This window comes from Ictidomys tridecemlineatus, chromosome 6 (genome assembly GCF_052094955.1).
Source record: "Ictidomys tridecemlineatus isolate mIctTri1 chromosome 6, mIctTri1.hap1, whole genome shotgun sequence".
NCBI lineage: Eukaryota > Metazoa > Chordata > Mammalia > Rodentia > Sciuridae > Ictidomys > Ictidomys tridecemlineatus.
Genome location: NC_135482.1, coordinates 36,338,137 through 36,359,752, shown reverse-complemented (window position 1 = coordinate 36,359,752; position 21,616 = coordinate 36,338,137). Strand labels below are relative to the sequence as shown.

At 33.7% G+C, this 21,616-nt stretch overlaps 1 protein-coding gene across 1 annotated transcript in view; it reads left to right on the top strand.

The window, feature by feature from the left end:
- The window catches only part of Ptprq (protein tyrosine phosphatase receptor type Q), a 197,072-nt gene that overhangs the window by 26,001 nt on the left and 149,455 nt on the right, over nucleotides 1–21,616 (top strand). Inside the window, exons 10-17 of the mRNA XM_078053099.1 lie at nucleotides 3,051–3,231; nucleotides 4,669–4,830; nucleotides 4,934–5,113; nucleotides 5,678–5,785; nucleotides 5,930–6,211; nucleotides 17,483–17,665; nucleotides 18,037–18,138; nucleotides 21,354–21,474. Coding sequence (XP_077909225.1) covers nucleotides 3,051–3,231; nucleotides 4,669–4,830; nucleotides 4,934–5,113; nucleotides 5,678–5,785; nucleotides 5,930–6,211; nucleotides 17,483–17,665; nucleotides 18,037–18,138; nucleotides 21,354–21,474 — 1,319 coding nt within the window. The remainder of the gene's footprint in view (nucleotides 1–3,050; nucleotides 3,232–4,668; nucleotides 4,831–4,933; nucleotides 5,114–5,677; nucleotides 5,786–5,929; nucleotides 6,212–17,482; nucleotides 17,666–18,036; nucleotides 18,139–21,353; nucleotides 21,475–21,616) is intronic.

Genomic DNA, 21,616 nt, shown 5'->3' with positions numbered 1-21,616 from the left:
GGGTTTTCAACTGGGGGCAACTGTGCTCTCCAGGAGACATATGGTAATCTCTGAAGACATTTTCAATGTCACAAGTGGGAGCGTGTTTCTGGTGGTTATGGACCAGGGATATCGCTAAACATTTTATGCTGCACAGGACAGCTCCCCATGATGAAATTATCTAATACAGAATGTCAGTAGCACTGCACTGATGGGTCCCAAACTTTTAAATGTTGCAATGAGCTTTGTTTAACTTCCAGTTCCCTTTTTTTTTTCTTTTTTGTTTTTAGGGTTTTTTTTTTTTTTTTTTTTTTTTGAGGATGGAACCCACTAAGCCACATTTTCAGCCCTTTTTATTTTTTATTTTGAGTAATGGCCTCACTAAGTTGCTTAAGCCCTCTCTAAGTTGCTGAGGATAGCTTTGTACTTGGAATCCTCCTGCCTCAGCCTCCTGAGTTGCTGGGATTACAGTTGTGTGCCCTTGTACTGGGCTACTTTCCCATCACTTAAAAAAAAAAATCTGCTTCTTTGAAAGTCAAGCTGTTGAAGTATAATTTACATACAGTAATATTTCCCCTTTTTAGTGTACTCTTCTGAGAAATTCAGTAGTCATGTGTAGGTATGTGCTACTGTGCCCAGTCAGTTACGGCTTTTCCACCCATGTTTCCACCCCTTCTCATTACTCTTAAGTTTTCATTCTTTCCGATCATTTTTGCCCTTAAAATTTTTACTTCATTTTCTCTTTTGAAAAACCCAATATCCAATCTAATGTCTTTGAACAAGGCAAAGCCTGAGAGGTATTTACAACATGGCACACTTAATGATGATTGGTGATGTTCTAGGTTGTTACAAAACCAATGTTTAAATTACTGTCTGAGATGTGGAGGATTTTTTCAATGAAAACTACAATTTGGGAGAAATTCAGAGTCAAAAGTACTCACGTTAACACATTAAAATGGAAGTTTGTCTACAGAACTACTTAGCTAATTGATGGAATGCTATGGTTTACCTCTCAATAATTTATCTGACATGAAGAAGAAAACATGGAGAGATTTATTGCAAAAAATCATAGTTCAAGGGGAAATTCTTTGTGTTACCTCAGTGTCTTGTTCATAGGGCCTTTGTACACACTGGATTCTCAAAGGGTGACTGATTGATGGTGGAAACAGCTGTGGGGCTCAGGCATAAACTATTGACTGGAATACCAGAGCATCTCTGAATTATGTGTTTGTGATTCGTGCCCTCTCTAATTCCCCTGTGGAGGCAGAGCTCAAGTGAGCTGTTGGAAGGTAGAAGATCTTCACCTTATCCTCCGTGAGGCTCCCCGTCCAGGGCGCTTTATCACAACCCTTTAGATCTCCTTGGTGTCCCCTGCTTTTCTGCAGAATCCTTTTGTGGTTAAGGTGCAAAATGATTTAGGTAATTTTATTTTATATGTCATTTGAAGGATGGATATTGTTTTGAATTATGTCTCCATTCTTTATCAGAAAACAGTGTTTAAATAAGGTGCCTTGGTAGATTTTTTAATGAACTGAACTGTCCTAAAATTTCTTGCCTTCCTAAAATTTTTTCCTGGATATCCACAATTGTCTTTTTAAACACTAAGTGCTTTGATATTAATGATCAACCCTTTTTTGGCTCTAGGAATTAAGACAACTCAAAAACATAAAAAGTAATTAAAAGACAGGGGCCACTTAAAAAAAAACTCACATCCTATACTATGAAATACTTACAAATGTTGAAGCTTGAGCAGAGACTTGATAAAGAATAGAATAAATTCTTTGTGAAAGGGCTTTGTAGGTGAGTTTTGAAGCAGAACTTGAAAAGGAATTGATTAAAGAGTGAATTTGCATCATTAAAAAAACAAAAACCTTTTATTTTGGGAAATTTCAAGCAGGCCTAGAAGTGGAAGAAGAGTACAGCATATCTCCATATATGCACATGGATTAAAAAGTTATCAACATCCTCAGCTGGTTCCCATGACTGTTGGTAGTGGTTGTATTTTAAAATAAATTTCCAGACATCACATAATTTTTCTCCTATGTGGCTAAGCAAAAAACTAAGAAATGAGCATTTTCATCCACTTAATAGTACTATGACTACAACTAACAAATAAAAATATTGTCTTGGCATCATTTATTACCTAGAGCATATTAAAATTTCCCTGGTTATCACTAAAGCCTATCTAGAGAGAGATGTTCAAATTAGAATTCCAACAAAGGCCCTGCACTGAAGTGGGTATAAAGTCTCTTTAGGGAACATTTTCTTCTATTAATATTAAACCATCTTCTGACATTGACATTCTATATAAATATCTAATATTTTTTGACCAAAATATCTTTTCCCATTCTGTTTCAATCAGTTATTTTGCTAGGGATGGATAGGGAGAAAGGCATCTTGTTATCCCAGCAAGACCTTCTCCTCCACCCACAGTCTGCTCCTGATGCCTTCACTACATTATCTGCCACTAGTGGACCTTGACATGTATGAATTGCATTATGGAATCTAGGAACAATGGCAGTTATTTATAATGTTTCATAGGTCCAGAACTGTGGATAGATTTGCCATTGCCCCTGTTTAAAAACTCTTACCATGCAGTTTTATTCTTTTCTGTAACTTTGCTTTAGTTAGATAAATTATTGTCATTGACAATTACAAGTAGGCATGCAAGACTCTCATACCTGTCATACAAAGATTCTTAGATAGGAAAAACAAACACATTTTTAATAAGTCAGGATTCCTGGAACACCTCCCATTGTGGGATGAGAAGTTGAAAGGATTTCAGTCGTGAAACTTTTACATAAGGTTGTCTAATCTTGCCATACAGAAATAACTCAAGTCAGAAACAAATACCTGCTTCTTCTCAAAATACAGTGTGTTGTCGAGAAGTAGAGTGATCACAATGTGTTACGGTGGTGCAGAGTTTTAGTAGCTGGAGAATGAAATCTTATAACATAAAGAAGGCAATAGTTATGGAAATAATATTGTTTCAAAATATGTGTCTCCAAAGCTACAAGTCATTAAGTTTAACTGAGTTTCTAGTCATTGTAAACATCTACTTTTAATTACAGTATATAAATGATCCCATGTCTCCAGAAATGATGAATATAGTGGAGCCAATGATAGGATTTTATGAGGGCTCAGCAGAGATGTCTTCTGATCTGCACTCACTGGCTTCATTTGTGTATAACAATGATGTACATAATAACTTTCTTGTAAGGAGTAGAGCTGAAGACCAGCATTCACCCGTAGGTAGGTAAAATTTTAATTCTCTATGAAATGCATTGAAACCACCAGTAATAGCTAGCAGAGATGTGAACCTTAGCTTAAAGTTCAACCATATTATTAATGATCCATGGGCTGGAGTCAAATTTTTTTCAACCGTCAGTTAACCTCATTCAGCAAATGGAAATGCCACACAGGCAGGAGCTGGCCCCACCTAACCCATTTGACCTTCTTCCTAGAGAAAGTAGCACCCTAGAGTCTTTGGCCAAGCTGCATAGACAATCAGTTATTACAGTTGCCAAAGCAGGTGTGATGGGAAGGGATTAACATATCTTCAAATCATTTACAGGCCTCACATTCTTTGCAGCTTTTGACTAATAGGTTTTCAAATGTCACTAAAGGTAAATAGGTCAGAAAGTTACAACTCTAGTGCATGGAGTAGTAAACAGGTGTAGGTGACCCCAATGATGTGGTGATGTCATTAGCGTATACACTTGCTCTTCAGGGTCAGTGGATCTTATTGTTTCTAAAAGGACAGTGTCATATGTGACAAATTAAAAATATTTGGTTATATGATACAGCTCTAGATTATCTCTTTGATTTTTATAAAATGTTAAGAAGAATATTTTATTTCATTGCCTTTTCACAGATTTGGCATTTTTCTCACTCCAAATTAAGTGTTATTCTATTTATGGTAGAATTAGTTTTAAAAAATCACATTTTATTAGATACATGTTTATTTAATTTACCAATCTTTTTTTTCTACTGCAAAACTGACTAGGGGCAGCACTACAAATTAAGAGGTCCATGATTTCTGATAAAGATGTCTCCTAAAATACTTCAAATTTTGTCTAATTGTTAATTAAGCATTTTTGAAGCACCAGTTCTACATTAAGTAAAAATTTAACATTTGACATCTCTGTTCAGTCATATTTATGTTTCAGTTATTCAAGGATGCTGGCTTTGAGGAAATTGTTGGGACTAGTGAATGTATGGTGAATTTTGAGTCCAAATAAAATTCTCGTTTCTTTAGCTCTCCTAATAAACAGTGTTGATTTATAATATTTCAATTTAATATTATTGTCTAGTCTTTGTTTTCAGAAAAACATCATAGACAGTCTCCCATAGAAAATTATATTTTCTCAAAGCACAAATTTCATGTTCAGAATAGTATATGACAACTAATGATGCTATATTATGAGCACAATGTGTTTGTAGACATTATAGGGGGAATATTTAGAATTCATACTAATATTCAATATGATCTCTAAAATCAATGATTTTATGTTTTTTATTAATTATGATCTATATTTTATATAGAGAGAAGTAAATGAAGAGATTAATGAATAATGTGATATCAGTTTTCACTGAATAGAAATAGTTTTGAATCCAAATAAAATTTTCATTTCTTTAGCTCTCCTAATAACACCCCCCATTTTTTTCTCTCCTCACTGATGCAAACAGTAACCACAAGGAATCAGTATATCACTGACATTGCTGCCGAACAGCTGTCTTACGTTATCAGGCGACTTGCTCCTTTCACTGAGCACATGATTAGTGTATCTGCTTTCACCATCATGGGAGAAGGACCACCAACGGTTCTCAATGTTAGGACTCGTGAACAAGGTAAGACTGTATTTCCTTTGAAACAGTTACCTGCAAATACTGCTCTTGCATACTATAATGCTTTTCTTTTCATTCATATTAATTTTTCATTCTTCTTTTCAAGTGCCAAGCTCCATTCAAACTATAAACTATAAAAATATTAGTTCTTCATCTATTTTGCTATATTGGGATCCTCCTGAATATCCCAATGGAAAAATAACCCATTATACCATTTATGCAATGGAACTGGATACAAACAGAGCATTCCAGATGACTACTATAGATAACAGCTTTCTCATAACAGGTAGCACAAAAAACATGTTTTTTTAATATTCCTAATTTGATGGAAATATGCATCTCTATATACCTTAAACAAGACAGGATTCATGCAATATCATTTCAGATTTTGTTGTTCTACAGATCCATGGATATCTTAAAAAATACTTGCAGAAATAACTTGATTAAACATGTTTTTCTTTAACTATATTTACCCACAAAGGAATAAAAAGCATCTGATCACAAGTTTCATAGAAATTTTCTTAACTGAGGAAATACTACAACTGGTACACTGAAGTAACTCATTGTTGAAGATTTGAATGAATGTGAACAGCAGCTGAAGTATTGCCAAGCCAATCATTCCCCTTTCTATGTGCCAAAAGTTATTTTTCAGCTTTAGATTAGTGTCTTAATATTTTAGGAAAGAACTTAGACATCATATACATGGAAATGCTGAAAAAGTTCAAGGAATATGGGGATATTGGGATTATATGGAAACTGATTTAGATAACAATCCCTCTAATAAATCATTTGCACTTTCCCTATCTTAAATATCATTAATACATTAAACAGTTTCCTATTATCCTTGCAGGGCTAAAGAAATACACAAAATATAAAATGAGAGTGGCTGCCTCTACTCATGTTGGAGAAAGCTCTTTGTCTGAAGAAAATGAGATCTTTGTGAGAACTCCAGAAGATGGTAAGAATATCAGGTGCAATTTTAACTTAAAAAGAAAGAAAGAGAGTGATATTACATGGCTACTGTTTCTACTTCATTCCTTCTTCCATGTCTGAAGGAATAAGCATTAAAAAATGTGCTTAATATTTTGTTTTCTTCCCCTAGAGCCAGAATCGTCACCCCAAGATGTTGAAGTAATAGATGTATCTGCAAGTGAAATAAGGTTAAAGTGGTCACCACCTGAAAAACCTAATGGGATTATTGTTGCTTATGAAGTTCTCTATAAAAATATGGATACTTTGCGTATAAAGAACACCTCAACAACAAGTATAACTTTAAGGGACTTAAAACCTTACACTCTCTATAACATTTCTGTCAGGTCGTATACCAAATTTGGTCATGGCAATCAGTCATCTGCATTACTATCTGTAAGAACTTCTGAGACTGGTAAGTTTTTCTTGTTATTGTTGTTGAATAAAATCTAGTGGTGTATAAACGTAGCTGATAATTGTTGTATTGTTTATATTTTTAATTTCAAATTCCTCATGATTTTTTTTTGTTGTGTGTAATTCATATATTTATTTGATTTCTTTCTGGCAAAAATGTGAGAAAAGTTTTGGCCATGCAAGTTTTTTTTCTAAGCCTGATTTACATACAAGATGACTCCTAATAAAGACCAGTTCTTTTGTGCTGGAGCATAGTTTAGTGGTGAAATATTTGCTAGCACGCATGAAACCCTGGGTTTGATCCTTAGCATGGAAAAAAAATCAGTGAATTTTACAAATGAAAGATCTTGAGAAACCCGAGGTTTTCATGTACCTGTAAATTTTGAATTTAATAACTGCTTGCTTTTAATTTAGGCAAAAACAGAGACACACCCATAGGAATAAATTCTGATTTTTTTGTTATTTGTTCTAATTTGTTTTACAAGACAGCATAATGCATTTTGATTCATTGTACACAAATGGAAAACAACTTTTCATTTCTCTGGTTGTACATGATGTAGAGTGGTACCATATATGCAGTCATACATGTACCTAGGGTAATGATGTCCATCTCATTCCACCATCTTTCCTGCCCATATATCCTTTCCCCTCTCTCTCTTATGCCCAAAGTTCCTCCATTTTTCTCCTGCCCCCCACCCTCTGCCCCATTATGGATCATTATGGATCAGCATTCACTTATCAGAGAATTTGGCCTTTGGTTTTTTGGGGATTGGTTTACATGATTTAGCATCATATTCTCCAGCTCCATCCATTTACCTGCAAATGCCATGATTTTATTCTCTTTTAATGCTGAGTAATATTCCATTGGTATGTATACCACAGTTTTTTCATCCATTCATCTATTGAAGGGCATCTAGGTTGGTTCCACAGTTTAGCTATTGTGAATTGAGCTGCTATGAACTTTAATGTGGCTGTGTAACTATAGTAAGCTGATTTTAAATCCTTTATGTATAGACTGACCGAGGAGTGGAATAGCTGGATCAAATGGTGATTCCATTCCAAGTTTTCTAAGGAATCTTTATACTACTTTCCGTAGTGATATAGATAACAAAACAGAGTGGAAACACAAAATGGCTGGGGAATCCTTATAGAGGAAGTAGCATTCAACCTGGATCTATCTATCTTTCTTTCTTTCTTTTTTTTTCGGGTATTGGGGATTGAACCCAGGGCTGTTTAACTACTGAACTACGTCCTGAGCCTCCCTTCTCCCTACTTTTTAAATTTTGAGACAGGGTCTTGTGAAGTTGGATAGGGCCTTACTGAGGCTGGCCTCAAACTTCTGATCCTCCTGCTTCAGCCTTTGGAACCACTGGGATTACAGGTGTGCACCACTGCAACTGGCTACTCGAATCTTAATGAGGAACATGGAGTGGGCAGGAGACTATTTGTGGACTGGCTACTGGCTGAACATCATGAAATTGCCACTTTTATAGGTCATAAGTGGCCAAATATCAGCAATTTTCTATGATTTATCCAGATATTACTTGTAAGTTTCTGTCCTTGACTTTGAGGATCTGCAAATCTAGTAAAGCAGCTTACCTTTGAGTGAAAGTATTCTCTTGAGACTCTGTACAGAAATTAAGATGTTGAGTTAGTACAAAGTGCTCATAGAAATAGAGTAATTTCCATTGACACAATAGGAGAATAATGAGCATTTTATATCTTCAGGAGTTGATATATTCCTTAATTTAAAGTTAATTGACATAAAACTATGTGATATGCATCATTGCTTTTATAGCTATTATACCTAAAATAAGTATTTTTGAGGGATATATTTCCCTTTTAGTGACTCAGTGTTATTTTATACTGGGCCTAGGGAAAAAAACAAGCATATTTTGAATGCCTATTAGATGCCATGGGCTGTGGTAATGGCTGTCACACAAATTGTCTTTTAAATTCTAGAGTAAAGCATAAGGTATTATCTTTATGTCTCATGAAAAACGGAGATTCTCAGAGGCTCATTCTATGAACAAATATTTTCAATATGCTGGGTCCTACTGGTTATATAGAAATGTCAAAGAAAATTATTTCTGACATTCTGAAGTTGATATTAATTGGTGGATGTGTAATTGCTTAAGGTCATCTAGGTGGTAATTGATGATGCTAGAAGTGGAAGCCAAGCCCATCTGACCATAAAGCCCCTTTTACTTTCACATCACATGTTGTTTTGCAGACCAACAATAAAGGTAGTAAATTAAAAAATATATTTAGGATTTCCCTGTTCATTTTTGCTGTGATATTTTGCTATTTGCACAGCATGAGGAAGCAAAGTAATAACTCTGAAACATCCTGTTGTGATATTAAGGAATTACCACATACATGAATGCTTACCAAATCTTTTACTACTTAAGTGTTCACAACATCAAGAGCATCTGAATTTAATGATGCAGTATATAATAATTTTTATTTTAAAATTTGTACATGTATGTATTCTTTAACATAGAATTGAAATAGTAGATTTAATTTTCATTATCTGTTTGTCTGGACTTAATTCTAAGGGAGAGATTATAAACCTCAAGTGAATATAAGAATTTAATTTTAGATATAATCTTAAAAAGAATTTTAGTTCTGGAAAATACATTATAAAACATAGAACTCTTCATAGGCAAGAGGATCAATTACTATTTGAGTAAAAGTACTCATAAATCATAGGTGATAAGAAGTAAATTTGGGGCTTCACAGTAGGTCTATTGAGCCCCATTTAGGATTCATTGAATAGGCCTGAGATATACCTAGAAAAATACTGAAGAGGAGAAGTGACTCAGCCCAGGTTTTCCTAGCCTCCTGTTGGGTTGTGTTGACACAGACTTCTCAGAAAACAAAGAAACCTAAATGATAGTCTTGGGTTTAGTGCCTATCTTCCTGATTTTTGGCTCTCTGTCCTAACTTGAGGTGGTCTCAAGGTCTGTGCATTCTCCATCTGTGTGGAAGTGAAATACAGTGGAATCTATACCTATGTCAGTCTACTATGATTGAGCCCCCAAGTTTAGCTCCTTGGGTAGAAGCAGCAGCCAGGGTTTAGTGGTCTCAAGATGTCCTTGGTGCTTCCATTTTGCTAAATGTGCTCAAGAACAACACTTTGTGCCTAGGCTCAATAATCTTATTAAATGAGGGAAATACCTTTTCCTTATTACAAAATAAGTACCCACTCTTCAATAAAGTTTTGTGAGAAATTGAGTGATGTGTTAACTCAGTGAAGTGTTAATGCTGTTAATTACAAATAGGAGTAAGTTATCTATTCAAATGCCTTATCTTATTTGTAGAATTGGAATTTACTAATGCTTGGAAGTGAAATACTCTATGTTAAACAGGAAGATCAATATTAGATTGATTTTTTTTATGTTGTGTGAGTGTGTGTATGTGTATCTATGTATGTTTGTTTTGTGGTTATAGATTATACAGTTTACAAGCTTAAGATTAGTTTTTTATTTTCTCATGCTTAGTGTGTGATTATCCAAAACATAACACTAAGAAGTTCCCATAAAAATCTTTTGATTATCTGCAATATTTCCTTGTCTTCCTAAGACATAACTTTCTTTACAGTGAAACCTTAAACAAACACCTTGAACATTTCTGATTTGGACCAACAATGTATACATTATCTACTAATGGATGTAGATGATTACCAAAAATTTGAGTAGAACTCTTGTAAGCTTATTTTCATCAATCAATAACTTTTTAAAATTTGTCTGCATACATTACTACTATGTATACCAAACAAAAACCTTTTGGTATATTCAGAGTAACTTCCCATTTGGGGATCATCAAGAAACATATTTTGTCTTTTATTTTTAGATTTTAAATAGATTCAGCTTTTCCAACTAATTATAATTATTATTTTTTATTTATAAGTTATCTACTTTGCAAAATATTACTACAGTTGGGAATACTCTTCATACTAGTTGAAAAATTCTAAGTGCATCTTCACTCCTCAGAATCAGTGAGTCATTGGGTTGTCTTGCTGAAGATCCAGCACTGGTCATACCCTAATTATAAAGGAATGAAATGCCTGGGATGCATGAGCTTAGGGATGCACGTTTGTCCTGACCATTGGTGGCAGGCAAGCAACTGCAGAAGGACAGCTTAACAAATTCTTAGAGTTTTTCAAAATCAGAAGTTAACACTAAGTTATAATTTTTTTTGAATTTTCAAAAAATTTTAATTAAATTATTATTTATTCTAATTTGTTAGAATTAGTAGCAGAATGCAATTCATTTCATATTTATTACACATATAGAGCACAATTTTTTAAGTCGCTGATTGTCCACAAAATATTTTCACACCGTGTCTTCATACATGTACTTAGAGTAATGATGTCTAACTCATTCCACCATCATTCCTACCCCTTTGCCCCCTCCCTTCTCCTCCCTCCTCTTTGCCCTATCTAAAGTTCCTCCATTTCTCCCATTCTCCCCCCAATATCACCATTATGATTCAGCATCCTCATATCAAAGAAAACATTTGGCTATTGGTTTTTTGGGATTGGCTTACTTCATTTAGCATCATATTCCCCAATTCCATCCATTTCCCTGCAAATGCTCTTTTAATGCTGAATAACGTTCCATTGCATATATATACCAAAGTTTCCCTATCCACTCATCTACTGAAGGGCATCTGTATTTGTTCCACAGTTTAGCTATGGAAAATTGTGCTGCTATAAACATTGATATGGTTGTGTCCCTGTAGTATTCTGTTTTTAAATATTTTGAGTATAAACCAAGGAGTGGGATAGCTGGGTCAAATGGTTGTTCCATTCCAAGTTTTCCAAGGAGAAAATACTGTTTTCCAGATTGCCTGCACCAATTTGCAGTCCCACCAGCAATGTATGTGTGCCTTTTTCTCCACATCCTCACCAACACTTATTGTTATTTGTATTCTTGATAGCTGTCACTCTGACTGGAATGAGATGAAATCTTAGAGTAGATTTGATTTGCATTTCTCTAATTTCTATTAATATTGAACATTTTTTCATTTGTTTGTTGATTTATTGTATATCCTCCTCTGAGGAGTGTCTGTTCAGTTTCTTGGCTCATTTATTGATTGGGTTACTTGTTATAAATTTTAACCACAACATTTTTAATTCCTTTTTTCTAATAATTTAGAAGATTTTCAATACAATATTATTTATTTTTGTTATGTGTGAACTTCTTCCTCATTTTTGATATATTTTGTAACATTGTATTTATTCATTCACTGAACATATTTTTTCTGGATTCCATATTATATGCTACTATTACTATCTAGGTGGATATGGCAATAAACAAGACAAAGTCCCAATCTTGGAATTTAACATTCTGGAAAAGTCATAGATTTGAAAAAAAACAGTAAACAAATTTATGATTTTGGTGTAGTGGTAAGCTTTATGAAGAAATTAAGAAAAATACCAGAGAAGAAGAGAGATAATCATAGAATATAAAGCAAGCTACTTGAGATGGGGGTAAGAAAAATGGCCTCAGGTTGTATTTGTCCAGAAATTAATGATTTGTAGGACTAAATTAGATCAAAACAGGAAGAAAAGTATTCTTGAAGGAGGAATAGCAATTGCCAATTCTGCAAGTGGGGAGAATTTTTTGTGTGTGTGGTTGATGAAGAACTGGGCATTCCTCTCATTCAAGCAGTATGAGTTATTGGTAGAAAATTGGCAGTTGAGGACAGAAACATGCAGAGGCAAATTGTAGGTTCTTGGGAGCCATTCCAAGAAGTTTGGAGTTTAATTTTAACCAGAAGGTACTCGATAATTAAGAAAAAAGAACATGATATGAGCAATTTTGGAAAGTTTCTGCTGAGTATGTTAGATATGAGAATGAAGAGGAAAATCATGGTTATTGGATTATTGGTCTGGGTGAATGGTAATCCAATTTACTGAAGGTAAATCCTAGGAAGAGATCAGTTTGGAGAAAATTCAAGAGTTCCCTTTTAGACACATTTGGGTTATCCAAGTACCCTGTCATAAAGACAATGGGGTAAATAAGTTTAAATCTCAAAAAATACACAATTTAAAGGCATTACCATATTTATGGTAATTGAAGTTAATAGACAAGATGAAGTCACATGAGGATGAATATTGAAAGAGATGTTGAGTAGCATATAACTGTATCCTGGCCAATATAACATAGACATTGGGAAATCAAGGAAGAGCCAGTGAAGGACTAAGCAAAAGTCACCAGTGAAGAAGAAGAAAATTCTGGAGATCATGTCTTGGGATCCAAGTAAATATGTATTTTTCAGTTAGAAGGAATATATTTCTTATTTCAAAAAATGCAGTTGAGAAGTGAAGAAAAATGAGAAAAATGAGAGCATCCATTTGATTGGTGGTTTGGCAGGATGGAGGTCATCGGTGACTTCATGTGTGTAGATTTCATAGAAAGGAATGGGAAAACAATCCTCACTAAAGTGTGATGAAGAGAGAACAATAAGTAAGAAAGTGTAGCAATTTGAGTAAAGACAGATTTTTGAGTTTTGATACCAAGTGAAGGATAGAAGGGAGGAGCAATAACTGAAGGGTGAGTGGAATTGAAGGAGATGGATTTTTTTTTACCATGATGCACATTACAATGCATGTGTGTTCGAGTATACATCTGAATAGTTTCACATTGTAAAGTCTTTCAATAGCCAGGAGGAATGGAATATAATGCAGTAGTGGAGGCTAGACCTTGGAAAGCAGAAAGGAGGATAGGCATCTAAAGGAAAACTTGTGGTAGGAAGATAATTTAGTTTTGAGTTTGTAAAATTTATGTTTTGTAAAATAAGAAGCAAATTTATGAGTTTGTAAAACGAGAAGCAAATTTATCAGGTTAGAATAAGGAAGGGAGAGGCTCAGGGAGAGAGGGGATGATGAAAACACACCTAGTGGCAGACTGAACTAACTAAAAAAAAAATTAAAAAATGTGTACCAGGCAATGCAAAAGACTCCTTTGAGAGGATAAATTGAAGTGTGTTTTTTCTGCATAGAGGGGTTTTTGGTGCATCCATTTTTAGATGCTACCATGGGGATGTAGAAGTAGTATAGAGTTTGATTTCACCTGAATTGAAGTTTTGCCAGGAAAATAACATAGAAATGGAAGGAGTCAGTGGAAATTGCTAGGGAATGATTAGAGTGACTCTGGGCTCTACATAAGGAAGGTGATGGGCAGTGAAAAAGGGTCAAAGAATTTGTGGATGGGGAATTCAAGAGTCAGTAAGCTTTGAGCCAGGAGGTGGTACCCAAGAGAAGAGAACTGAGAGCCAATGGTAATGGCCAGGTTTCAGGTGTTGCTATGAAAGCCAGTGGTTAGGGTGTGGTGAAGTGGTTAGGGTGTGGAGGAAGAGCACTGGCATTAGGAAGACCAAGGAACATGGAGTCCAGAGAACTGGGCAGATTATTTGCATGGATACTGACATCTCTAAGAGTGGTAGAGAGAAAATAAGTCACCAAGGTGACAACATCTTTAAGCTTTGGGGGAAATGGTGCCAGATGATTGTTTTAGGAAAGTGACATAAGTGATTTAAGTGAGGTCAGTTAGGAAGGTGTCTCAACAATGCTTGATGAAATTTGTCTGCAAAGGATCTATGATTCTTTAGTAAGAAAGAAGGAGAAAAAAATCTGCATATGGAAAAGAAGAGTAATATATGTGACTACCCAACTCCTGGATCCTATGGTTAGAGGGATTATAAGAACAAGTCTGGTACCTGAGAGAGCTCAAGTGTTATGTACTCAATAGGTTTAAGGTTTTGTTTAGAGCCAGAAGATAATGGAAGCATTCACAGTGGGTTTTGAGGATCTTTCTCAATATGGTGGATTGGCTTAAAGTGACAGTGGAAATTTAGGATGTTGGGAAGGGGAGTAGGATTATATTGCTATATGTTGTTATGTCTAACTATGCATTGAATAATAATTTCCCAAAGTCTTGACATTCTTATGTCAGTTTTTCCTATTAAATCTGCCTTCGATGTCACATACCCTATAACTGATACTATATACCCTATAATAATTGAGGGGACACATTGTCTATGCTTTCAAGGTTTCTAAGTTTTGTTACTCTAACCACATTTATAAGTAATAATTTTTATACCCATTGTATTTAAAATACTGATAATAAAAGGCTAAATTTCTTTTTTTGAAAGAAAAGAATCTTAATAACAGGACTATAAAATGGCAATAATGCTTACGTACTTATTTTATACTGTTTAATCCCTCCCCTAAATAGTCATTATTGTTATTGTTCTATACAGGCAATTTTTAAGCCATAATCTTCGTAATTGTGGTCTTTCATCTTGGGCAAATGTTTTTTTTTTTTTAAAAATGTACCTAGCCAGATGTGATGATGCCTGATATAATCCCAGCTACTCTACCAAAGAGACTGAGGCAGGAGGGTATCAAGTTTGAGGTTAACCTGGGCAATTTAGCAAGACTCTGTGAATAAACAAATAGATGAATAAATGAATAGGGCTGGGGATGTAGCTCAGTGGTAGAGTGTCTCTGAATTCAGTATCCAGTATGCATTATAAATAAGTAAGTAAGTACCTAAACTATATTGTTTATCATTTCTTTTACTGGAGGTGTTGATAGTATTTTCTCTCAGTTATTGCTTATTTGAATACATTTTTGTTTCACCCTTGGATATTTTTCTGTGTATAGAATTCTAGTAGTTCTTCAGTTCTTGTCAATTGTCAGTCTGTCATTCCTTAATTGATTTGTCTTCTTTCTGGTGCCTTTAAGATCTTCTCTTCTTTGATCTTCTATATTTTCACAATGTGTTAAACATGATTTTTTTAAAAGCAAATTTCTTTCTATTGATTTATTGAGATTTCTTCTTCTGAACTCTGACATCTTTCAAAAATTTTGAAAAGTCTCAGCCATTATCCCTTCAGATATTTCTTTACTTCATTCTGTTATTTTGGACCCCTTCAGCAGATCATTTATATTTTTCAACTACCATTCTACACTTTTCCCCAATTTTTTCTTTGAGCCGCACACTCTTTTTAATTGCTGATGAATGATTTTACTGAAAGTAATGTAAATGTTTTAAATTATAATTTTCTGTGACAGTTGATAAATCCCACTTTGCATGCTTTATATAGGTATACATTTAAACTTTTTCTATGATTATAAAACAAATACCCAGTGAACATACTCTGTTCTCATATAGGACTTTACATCAACTGGTAATAACTTTGCTGGTGTCATTCTGAGTTCTTTTACATCATCTATTTTCCACATTTTTATTGGTGTGTTATTGTTATACATAGTTATGGGATTTGCTGTTACATATTTGTACTATTGTATGAATTGGTTTGCTTTATCTCTTCTTTTTAGGTATACATAACAGAGTATATTTTAATATATTCATATAAACATGAAGTATGTCTTATTCTAATTAGGAGCCCAGTCTTATGGATATAGATGATATGGAGATTCACTCTGGTAACAGTCATATATGTACATACAGAAATTATGTCAGATTCATTCCACTGTCTTTCCTATTTGAGCTACCCTCTTGCTAATTTCTTTGAAACTACTATCATTTAAATGAATTCTCTTCATCTATCTAATCTGCTTTTTTAATTTCAGTTATTTTGTTCTTCTGTTTTAGAAAATGTATTTGGATCCATTCCATACTTATCTATATTATTTATTGTTATTTATAGAGTACTTTGCTGATATTTTAAAAACATTTAATTTTTTGAAATATACTGAACATTTAATAATTTTCATATCTGAAGCCTTTAGATAATTACTGTGTTTGTGTGTGTTATTTTTCCTTCTTCTTTGCTGACTTTTACTGTTGGTGTTATTAGTGATTTTTGTTTGTGTATTCGGTGATTTTTTTTTTTTTTAGTGAGCTCATATTTCCACTTTATCTGTGAGTAATTTATGTGGTTTGAATTGAAGTTGAGTTCTTCCAGGGAGGATTTATATTTATTTCATATAATTGCTCAGGAGTAAGGGCACAGTTTCATTTTAATCTAAATTCTGAAATAGAGATTTCTTTAGGTTATATACAAGTATCATGGATTTAAGCCATATATGCTCTTGGGGATAGGCTTGTAATTCCAAAATGGCATATTTTTTATTTTCTGCCTTTTCACTCAGAAATGTCAGAAGAAAAATGTTTCTATTCTCTCTTCTACGTGTGTTCTTTCCTCATTAGGATTTATTTCTACCAGTCACTGAGAATGAGGGCACCCCATTGCTGGTCCTGGGGATCACACTCACTTGAACTCTGTGGCTTCCACAGAGATATTCATTGTGTCCCCTGGAGTTCTCCAATATATTGGTTCTTGTTGAAGTTGCATTTTGGGGGGGTTCCAGCCCTTTATGCAGGGATATTCCTTCTCTTTCAACATCCCCAAGGCTTTATATTCTTTCTGTGGAAGTCTACACAAATGTTAATAAGGAAAATGCAGTACTGTCAGGATAATGGGCACTTATAAGGCAAGGTTGGTTAGCACAGCTTCCTTCTCTGGATTCCTGTTTTCACTATGTTTATGTGTTTTCTGTTTTAATTTTTTGTTTCTTCTTTGGCCACCACTAATTTATTTTTTGTCAACTCTGCAATTTCTTAAAGAAAATTTGTTTTAATGTTATACAGAGTTTTATTTTTATTTTTAATAAGATATGTGTGTAGAGTATGTTTTCCCATATTTTGCCAGAATTAGAATCCCATATATAGTTTTTATAATTGAATATGCAGAGTCATTTTATGAATATTATATGATATAATAGGAACATTATTAAATGCAGAAAACTAATATTTTATTTACTGATGCCCTCTATTCTTAGGAGACAATTTTGCTGCTAGATTATACTCTGCAGCATCAGATCTAGGAGATGTTCCTTGTCTTGTCAGAGAATTTGCTATGGTCTGAAACTAACCTGTTAAGCTTTTTAAAAAAAGTATTATTAATGAAGAACAAAATCAATTTTTAAGTGCTTTCCTGTTCTCTTTCTAGCATTTGCATTTTCAGCAGTTCAAAACAGCTTTTACAGTATTAAATCTCTTAATAAATGTATAATCCTGTGTTATTCTGCAGAATCATTGTATGCATTTTCCTTTGAAATTGTTTTCCTGTACACTTGTGCAAGGTCCAATTTTTATACACCTTGATTCATTCAGGGTATATATGATAATCACTTTAGTTATTTTGTATATAAATATTCTAGAGAATTTTAGCAGAAAATATTTTTAGGATGAAATTGTTTTTATGCCATTATGTGTTTTATTTTATCCAGTGCCCAGTAGTGCACCAGAAAATATTACTTACAAAAATATTTCTTCTGAAGAAATTGAGATATCATTCCTTCCCCCACATAGTCCCAATGGAATTATACAAAAATATACAATTTATCTCAAGAGGAGTAATGGAAATGAGGAAAAAAGTATAAATACAACCTCTTTGACCCAGAACATTAAAGGTAAAAGAAAAAATCAAATGCTGAATATTTACATTTATATTGACAGTGTGGCCTCAAAATATTAACTGAATTTTACATTATAATTGGTTTTAGTGTAGTTATTTCTACACAGGATATGAAAATTCTTTTTGGTACAATATGCCAGGAGTTTATTGCATGTTATATGAAAGAATTTTCTACATTAATTCTTTTCTACATTATCCTATATTTTTTTCTCTCATAATAGGAATTACTACTACTATATAATTACATTTTATTCAGTTTTTACTTGGGGGAAATTGTGGAATTGAGAACCATTTCATAATCTGACTCTCTCACATTCTTAAAGGATATTTCTAAGTGTCAAACTTATTCATTTTATTTCTCTTTAGGACTGAAAAAATATACCCAATATGTAATTGAGATGTCTGCTAGTACACTCAAAGGTGAAGGAGTTCGGAGTGCACCCATAGGCATATTGACTGAGGAAGATGGTAAATATAAAAGTGCATACTGATAATCTTTGATTCCATAACATTTCAAGAAACACATATATAAAATGAGTCCTGATGTAAATATTCCCCTAGCCTCGCCTATCAGTATGTCCCATAATGTGATTATATAAAGATTGCATGGTTATGTTATACGTGAAGCTAGTTAAGTAAGATTTACATTAAATAAATTCAGATATAAAATGCTTCTTAAAATTTTGAAGTCATCAGTATTCTGAAAAAGCCCAATATGTTTTTCTTTTTTTAAAATTGCTTTTAATTTTTAAATACATGACAGCAGAATGCATCATAATTCTTATTACACATATAGAATACAATTTTTCATATCTTGGTTTGTATATAAAGTATGTTCACACCAATTCATGTCTTCATTCACGTACTTTGGATAATGATGTCCATCACATTCCACCATCGTTGCTAACCCCCTGCCCCCTCTCTTCCCCTCCCACCCCTCTGCCCTATCTAGAATTTATCTATTCATCCCATGCTCCCTCCTCTTACCCCACTATGAGTTAGTCACCTTATATCAAAGAAAACATTCACCATTTGTTTTTTGGGGATTGGCTAACTTCACTTAGCATTATCTTCTCCAACTGCATTGGAGAAAAGATAGCCTCTTCAACAAATGGTCCTGGGAAAACTGGAAATCCATATGCAACACAATGAAATTAAACCCCTGTCAAACTGGATCAAGGACCTAGGAATTAAGCCAGAGACTCTCCATCTATTAGAAGAAAAAGTAGGCCCTAATCTTCATATGGGATTAGGCCCCAACTTCCTTAATAAGACTCCTATAGCGCAAGAATTAAAACCAAGAATCAATAAATGGGATGGACTCAAACTAAAAAGTTTCTTCTCAGCAAAAGAAACTATCTGTGAGGTGAACAGAGGGCCTACATTTTGAGAGCAAATTTTTACTCTTCACACAATATGTTTTTCATGGGAACTTTTAGAGCTAAATATTTGGTTTGAATGACTTGAATATTAAACGATGTATGCTACCACTGTGTCTTTCCACTTTCACATTTATAAAAACATTCATTTATATAAGTTTTAGAGAAGATTCTGTATATGACAACTTTCAGCATTTTTAAAATGGCATTAGAATTAGCTTTATAATGAATTCAGGCTGTTTTCCAAGTTTCTCAACATAATTGGCCCTGAATGTTAATAGTCTTCACATTGAATATTTACATATACTCTTTCCTAACCTGAATAAAATCAGCTTTTCCACTGAGACCACTTTATGTTGGCATCTCACAAGGTGATTAGATTTGTATCATGTTAAGAAAATGACTTTTGAGGGCTATAGTTGGTATTAGGATTTGGATTTTATATTTTATATACTGTATATTTTGAAACAATTGGGTTTTTTTTTTTTTGATAAAAGGAATTCCTGTTGCCATGAGGGGTGGATCTGGATGCCTCTTAAGTGTTTATGGAGTTTTTTCCCTTCCTTTCTTTCTTTCAAGATTCCTACCTTCTAGCTAGCCTGTACCCTGTCGATGTTGAAAATCTCCCTAGCATCACCCATAAGGGAGGAATGTACATTAAACACTTCCAAAAGGATGAAAGCTATTTTTTTTCCTGCATTCCTGTTACTCTATTCAAAATAACAAAGACTTAGGGACCCTTTGCTTCTTTTGCAAGTTCCTTTTCTCTTTAACTTTCGCCAAAGTATTTCACCAAAGTGTCCTGGTACTTTGCACTGGGCTGCCCCAGTTTCTAAGTGCAGTGCTCTTATGAGTTAGTTGTCCCTTGTCATTGTCTATATTTATTGTACTTACTCTCCATAAAAGCTGTCTGTCTGAATTTTCATTTCTTTCATTTATAGATTCTCCTTGTTCTCAAAGTGCAAATTAACTTTATAAATAAATCCTTCCCAGTATGTCAATGATGGAAGAGTAAGGGTGAAGGTTAGCTCTCTTTCTTAGATATGATCTATGATAACATGTACTAAATACTTTTAACAATGCCCTTCTGGAAATAGTACTCACTCTTTTATCTATAATATAGTCAAATAGTCCTAATGGTGAGAATTTGAGATTTTATATGAAGGAATCAGGCCATACTGGACATACATTTTGTGCAGTCAGAGCTTTAACCAGTCAAGTCAAGACTCCAACTTGTGTTATGTATCTGAATTACACAGGCTGTTAAAAGTGTAGACTTTTGAGGTAAACATCCATCTAAGTTCTTAGCCAAGTCATATGATTAATGAAGATCAGGGTAGAGAATGGCTTTTTTTATTGAAAAGAGTGATCTATCCATGAACTATATATCAACTAACACAGTTTAAAGGTCTGACCGTATACTCAAAATCTGTATTAGCTACCTATGAGTTTACTTTTCATTCATAACTGCAACAGTGAACCAAATTTTGGTGAGTTATACTATTTTATATGCAAAAAAGTTGTATTTTCAATTTTAAGACATTATTATACATTAATACAGCACATGAGAATTGCTCTCTAAATGTTTTGTCCAAGTGGAAATAAAAATTTGTCTTACCAGGTTGCAGTAATTGTTTATACCACTTATTCCATATCAAATAGCTAATTTTTTGTGTTCTTATATTGTTATAGCAGAATTACAAGTAGATCCTATTTTTTTCTCGTTTTTGTGCTACATTCGTGTTTCTTTTGAAAACTATTCAATTTTGAAGACTCAGTGAATACGTTTGATATGACTTTACAGTTTAATGGCACAACTGAAATTGAGGAATGTAGTTTTCCTTAATGAGGTCAGTCATTTTAACTGTTTTCCCAATGTAATGCTTATTCCTTTTCCATTTCTTGGATGTGTGATTTTGCCTCCAAGACTCTTTATTGTCTGGAGAGCTTTTGGCTGTACATTATATTTATTCACCCCAATAAAGTTTTCATTTGTATTAGAGGATGCTCATTTACCATGATGTACTTGAATAGTAGGTGAGTCACTGTGACATATCCCTTGTTCTATTTTCTCATGAAATATTTTTTTCCATTGAATCACAGAAACAGATGTTCTGACACCACCATGCAAAATCTTCTTTTATCATCTCATATGAAAGTAAACAGACTGTTGTTCCTGTGAAAAAAAGCTCTGAACATGATTCATTTACCAGAAAGTTTTTCATTTAAAAAAACCTATTTCCATCTTAACCTTTTCTTATATATGTTTAATGAAATGCATTATTCTATGTACCCACTTTTCAGCTCCTGATTCTCCCCCTCAAGATTTCTCTGTAAAACAGTTGTCTGGTGTCACGGTGAAGTTGTCATGGAAACCACCTCTGGAGCCAAATGGAATTATCCTCTATTATACAGTTTATGTCTGGTAAGATTTTTTTTTTTGGAAATAGTTCTGAGAACAAATATTAATCTGTAACATGATAGGAATGTAGTTTTTATTTCAGAATGTGATGCTGCATTAGGAACCTGATTATTAATAGGTTAGTTAATTTGCTTTTATTAAGAAG